The sequence below is a fragment of the Magnolia sinica genome, chromosome 5 (assembly GCF_029962835.1).
Source record: "Magnolia sinica isolate HGM2019 chromosome 5, MsV1, whole genome shotgun sequence".
In the NCBI taxonomy this organism is placed as follows: domain Eukaryota; kingdom Viridiplantae; phylum Streptophyta; class Magnoliopsida; order Magnoliales; family Magnoliaceae; genus Magnolia; species Magnolia sinica.
The window spans coordinates 73,035,028-73,040,437 of record NC_080577.1 but is presented as its reverse complement, the minus strand read 5'-3'; the positions used below and the strand labels follow the sequence as shown (position 1 = coordinate 73,040,437).

The following is a 5,410-nucleotide window of genomic DNA, read 5'->3' as shown; positions in this document are numbered from 1 at the left end:
GTCCACCATGATGTTTATATGCCATTATACTATTCATAAGGTCATTCCTACTAGGATGAACTAAAAATACAAAAATATTAGCCTAATCCAAAACTTTTGTGGCTCAACAAATGTTTCAATAATGGACATTCAATCCCTCGGTGTTTCCTACCATGAACATCATTTCAATTTTGGATCTGCTTCATTTTTTTTTCCCCATGTCCTAACATGATTCGGTAAAATGGTTGAACGGGGTGGATTTTTCATAATATATAAATATTATGGTGGGCCCCCACCTAGCTTCGCCCCTATTGTTGGTAGTTGTGTGGGGCCCATAGAGATGTCAGTAACAAATCCACTCCATCCATTAATTTTGGCAGACCACAATAGGATAGGAGTCTAAAAATACGGCAGATACAAAATTCATTTGGGCTATTCAACACAAAACAGTGTGGATTGAACACCCATCATCGAAACTTTGTGGGTGTCATGGAAGTTTTGTATGGGGATGATATTTGGGGCTATAGTTTATTTGAGTGATAATAACCTTATTGGCTGTTTGGATGGCATATAAACATCATGGTTAGCTCTAAGAAGGTTTCAATGGTGGATGTTTTCATTCCTATGATAATACCAAAATTGTCATTTAGGAACGGTTTAAAACCGTTCCTAAATGCTTCAAAACACCATAACAACGAACATTTCAGAACCGTTTTGGGTACCATTTCAATTTTTAGAAACAGAATTTTAGGAACGGTTTTAAACCGTTCTGGTGCCAACAGTCACATTTTAGGCACAATTTTAAAAACGGTTTTGAACACTTATAATGTTGCCAACGGTCAGATTTTAGGACGGAATGTTATGAACAATTTTAAACCCCTTTGTTCATTGTATGAGAGATAAAGTGGGGTATGTAATCTACTTGTATTATATGCCATATAATTACACAGAGAAGAAAAAAGACTAGAATGATTCACACAATAATCTTTTCCTTCTTTTCTAGTATACATTTCAATTTCAATTTCAATACAACATTTCATTTCCAGGCTTCTATAATCCAACAATTCCTTGCTCATGTTCTTCATTTCTTCAAGTTCTCCGTGGTAGTTATCCAACTGCAAAGAATCCATTTTGAGGCCAACATCAAAAAACATGAGAACCACAATTTCGGTAAAGAGAGATTGACAGATTAATCCAATTCGCTTGCTATGAATCATATACCGGGAAGTTGATATGAGTTGAAGGTCCCCAATACTTGAGCGCCACTAAGTCGTAAGCTCTTGCAGCTTTCTCTTCAATATCATACCCCCCTAAAATCCACAAATGGCAATAAAAGGTACAATAAATAAATAGGATGTTGTATTGGATGATTAAAGAAAATTTCAAAAACTTGAAGGAATGAAAGAGAAGGCTCACCCAAATAAACTGCTAGGCATTCGATTGGATTGCAATCACACATGCAAAAAACTAGACAAACCACATATCTTAGCAGTCAGGCCAACAATTCAAAAAACTCAACCAAAAAACAAAAAAAAAAAAAAAAAGTAGAAGCGAAAGGTAAAAACCAGCAATGCTGAAAATGGTTATCCCCCTATTGTTTTACTAACCTTGCCTTCCTTTCTAGTTTGGCCTTCCTTGTTGCAGTTGTTGTCCCATAGATGGGCTTCATATCTACCAGTCCACCTATGCCTGATATAAATAAAACCAAATAGCCTTATTATAAGCAAAATAGAAAGCAATGAAAATAAAATAGAAATGGAAGCAACCCACAGGAAAATAAAAATGTATCATTGGAAGCATCACACATAAAAGAACAAGACACCCAAGAGAAAAATATCAACAACAAGAACAGCATTAAAATAAGTGGATTTTTCAAGAAAAGCTGACATGTCTCTGGAAAAAATAAATAAATAAATAAAAACTCAGCCAATTCAACCAGGTTCATGAAGTTGTGGGTTCAATGAGAAACTTTCTCAGGTTCATAGTAACTGAATGGAGTCTTAAAACTTAGGCGAGTCGAAGAACTCAACTTGTAGAAGCTAGGCCCATATTCTTTTTTTTTTCACTTTTTTTTTTTTTTTTCTGCACTTCCTATAGCTTATATTCTTCTTGGAAATTTAAAAATTAAATTGATTGACTCGCAGAGTTCCAAGTTGGCTCGGCCTGGTTAACCAATTCTATTTTTCAAACTTTTTTAGCATGGGTATCAACCAAGAATTGTTTGCTAATGAAATACCATGAAGAGATTAAATCCTTTTTAATCATCCAGTTGCATGCCAAAAGTCTAATAAAATCTTTACAGTGTGGGGACCACCTAAAGTGACGCCAAGCATGGAATGTTGAATATATATATATATATATATATATCTGAGAAACCAACCTAAATTGGGTGTTGGGAGACATGTTTGCAGCTCTGGCATTTTAGCCTCAGCACAATCTTTTTCGTAGTTTCACCTGTAAGATAGATCTAACAAAATGGCATTACAAAGTTTGGGGGCAAAGCAAACTGACTTGGTAGGTGCGGTAAATCGACAAACAGCAGAAAAAAAAAGGGTCTCACTTGGGAGAATAGCTACAGCAGAAAGACATCCAGTAAATCGACAAACACGTTGTAGCGACTCCTGCAAGTCACGATAATGCCTCAATCCGCCATTATCAGTAGAAACACTGAACATGTCTTCTGTTTCGCTCCACCAAAATGTACAAGCATAGGGCCTGTTTGGTGTTTCTTCTAGCAATGGAAAAAATGATTCCAATAAACACTTCTCTGGAATTGTTTATTTAGAATTGCTTGTGCAAAATTCATTCCCAATAAACAAGTTTAGTAATCAGATTTAGTGAAGGACCTTCGGAACAGAAACAGATATTTTATGTACCTGGTCTTTTAAAACATATTTTTCAGGATTCCTGGTATTCCCTGGAACCCATACATCAGTAGTTACCCTCCCTCCATTTTTCTGCAAATCAACAAAGAAACTGTTCATGTCAATAAGAAATATCCACCCAGCATACAGTAATTTGCAAAGAAAAAGTAACGGGCTAAGGAGAATTGATTTTCTTCAGATGCTTTCTCACCTTCGTATTATCAGGACCAGCTTTCTGCCTCGGCATCATGTGGAGGCATGGGGGCGAGGACCTGTTTACAATTTCATTTACCTGTGAAAATGAAAATGGAATGATTACAATTTCATTTAACTGTTTACTTTATATTTGAACCCTGAAATGATAATGATGGGCCATTTACATTGAATTACACTGGAAATTGGAAAACCAAACACGCCTTTAGTGCAAGTGGTTTATAGAGATGAATTGATTATGGACCATTACAGAATGAGAACAAACTTGTGTTACGGCACAAACCACTGGATGAACAATACAGATCTACATGGTAGTTTCATTGGTAGGTGGAAAAGATTGTATTTTACATACATGTTCCCTCTGCACTTAAGTTACTTTTCATCGCAACTTTTTTTACTTCTTTTAGTTTCATATGCTAAGGGTTTTTTTTTTTTACAACTTTTGAACTCTTTTCAGTCTTGACAAAATACAAGGATGACTTGTCTAGTTTCTTGCATTAATGATGAAGAATTTCACAAAATTAAATAAATAAATCTCAAAAACAGGGTCATATCAAAATTCATCATGGTGGTTACCCATTTTAAACAGGTTGCTTTTGTGCTTGATTATTACTGATCATGCTGGCTGGAATATAGCCAGAATTCTTGTGATAACTCCCAAACTAGTAACCTGACATGACCCAACCCAACCTGAACCAATTACATGTGATTATTTATTCCCAACCTAAACTAAATGCATGTGATTATTCCCAACCCGACCCAAGGACCTTGATAAACTGACCAACCCGACCCAATTCAAGTCAACCCAAACCCAAGTTGCGGCCATAGTCACAGTATTAGCAGAAGATGCTATCTGAAGCACATATCCCTTGCAAAAATTTAAGTCCCCCCAAACCATAACAGAAAATCAAGCACATTCTTATGCATGATGAATACTAATGATTTTATTGTCTGCCAACGAATATGAAGTATATTTGATTTCAACAGAGTATTATTGCAGGGATTTCGTCATCCTCAAGACACTAAGAACTGATAGGCAAGGCATAATAGATAATCATGTTCTGACATGTTGAAAATTACCAGATCTAATTTGCAAGAGGAGGTATCAAGTTTGGGTAATAGGGAAGCAGGCGGTTTCCTCATACTCATTGCAAAAAGTGATGTTTCGACCTGCATAATGTAAGCTTATCATCAGCACTGGACATTGACCATTGACAATCTAAATAAGCTTCTAATAGCATGGAAATGAGTACAATGTTAGACCTCTTCAGCAGCAAAAGATCACCAAACAAAACCTACACTGCACAGCTTTTTCATCCATAACAAAACCTACACTTCATTGACTCAGTTCTAAGCTGAATCACTTGGCTTTGCCAGAAACCAAGCACTGCACAGCTTTTTCATCCATAACTTTGTTTTTTTTTTTTTTTTTTTTCCTTTTACAAAAAATAAAAAAATAAATAAAATAAAAAGAAAAATGCAAACCTCAAATGTTGATTCCTCAATATCCTTGTCATTATAATCCAGGAGCGCATCCAATGAGAGTGAAATTGAGCGAAGCTGCAGGATACAACTGTACAGTGAGATAAATATGAATAATATGTTATACCCATTGGGTATAACATTGTGCCTCCCCACCACATGTTACGATACATGCATGCACTTCATCTGACTCAAAATACACCTTTTGGCGAAGTGAGTAAGGTTTATATGATGTTTCAGGGTTTCCAACTACATGCATGTTGGGATAAACAACACCTTTTGGCGAGGCCCGGCACGTCCAAAATGTGTCCCTCTTCGGCTACTCTTGTGAACAACAATCTATGAAACAAGGAAATGAAAATAAGTAAATTGATTGTAATTGTTAACAGCACAACCTTTTGAAACACCATGTCCATCAAGACTGAAAAAGACAAAAATCCATTTCAGATTCAATCAAGTGAATGTAAAAAATCACGACTATTGCATTCAAATAAAAAAATAAATAAAGGATGTGACTTTTGTTATCCTTCAAAATAGCATAGTTGTACATATGCTATCCACTGTTTCTTAAATGGTGCATTTAGCATTCATGTATATCAGTCGAGGCCATCCAGATCTCCTACAGTGCATTTAGCATTCATGTATATCAAATCAGGAAATAGAAGTTACTCCTCAACTATCATACTTTGAAGGATCACTAATAGTTATGAATTCTGTAGTACATGCAACTGTGAAAAACTTGATTTAAAAAAGAAAAATAACAGCTGCTAAAAAAGTTGGCATGAATCCAAACTATACCAGTGATGTATTTGTGTGCTTGTCTGTGGAAGGAAAAAAGAAAAAAGAAAAAAGGACACAAAAATGCATACTAG

General features: G+C 35.6%; 1 protein-coding gene across 1 annotated transcript; it reads right to left on the bottom strand.

The window, feature by feature from the left end:
• Window positions 1-1,101: 1,101 nt before the first annotated feature.
• LOC131246148 (uncharacterized) lies at window positions 1,102-5,149 on the bottom strand. The gene is made up of 6 exons (XM_058246053.1): window positions 4,741-5,149; window positions 4,542-4,616; window positions 3,055-3,135; window positions 2,856-2,936; window positions 2,540-2,600; window positions 1,102-1,668 (listed from the first exon to the last, which is right to left on the bottom strand). Exons 1-6 carry the CDS (start codon window positions 4,795-4,797, stop codon window positions 1,571-1,573), a joined length of 453 nt encoding a protein of 150 aa, XP_058102036.1. The 5' UTR covers window positions 4,798-5,149; the 3' UTR covers window positions 1,102-1,570.
• Window positions 5,150-5,410: the final 261 nt, after the last annotated feature.

Bases quoted from the DNA above. Each gene is read 5' to 3' on its own strand.
- LOC131246148 (XM_058246053.1), bottom strand. From the start codon at position 4,797: ATGCATGTAGTTGGAAACCCTGAAACATCATATAAACCTTACTCACTT. The intron at 3,136-4,541 runs GTTTGCATTTTT...TCATTTTCACAG, and splicing joins TTGAGGAATCAACATTTGAG to GTAAATGAAATTGTAAACAG. The intron at 2,937-3,054 runs GTGAGAAAGCAT...GTTGATTTGCAG, and splicing joins CTGGTCCTGATAATACGAAG to AAAAATGGAGGGAGGGTAAC.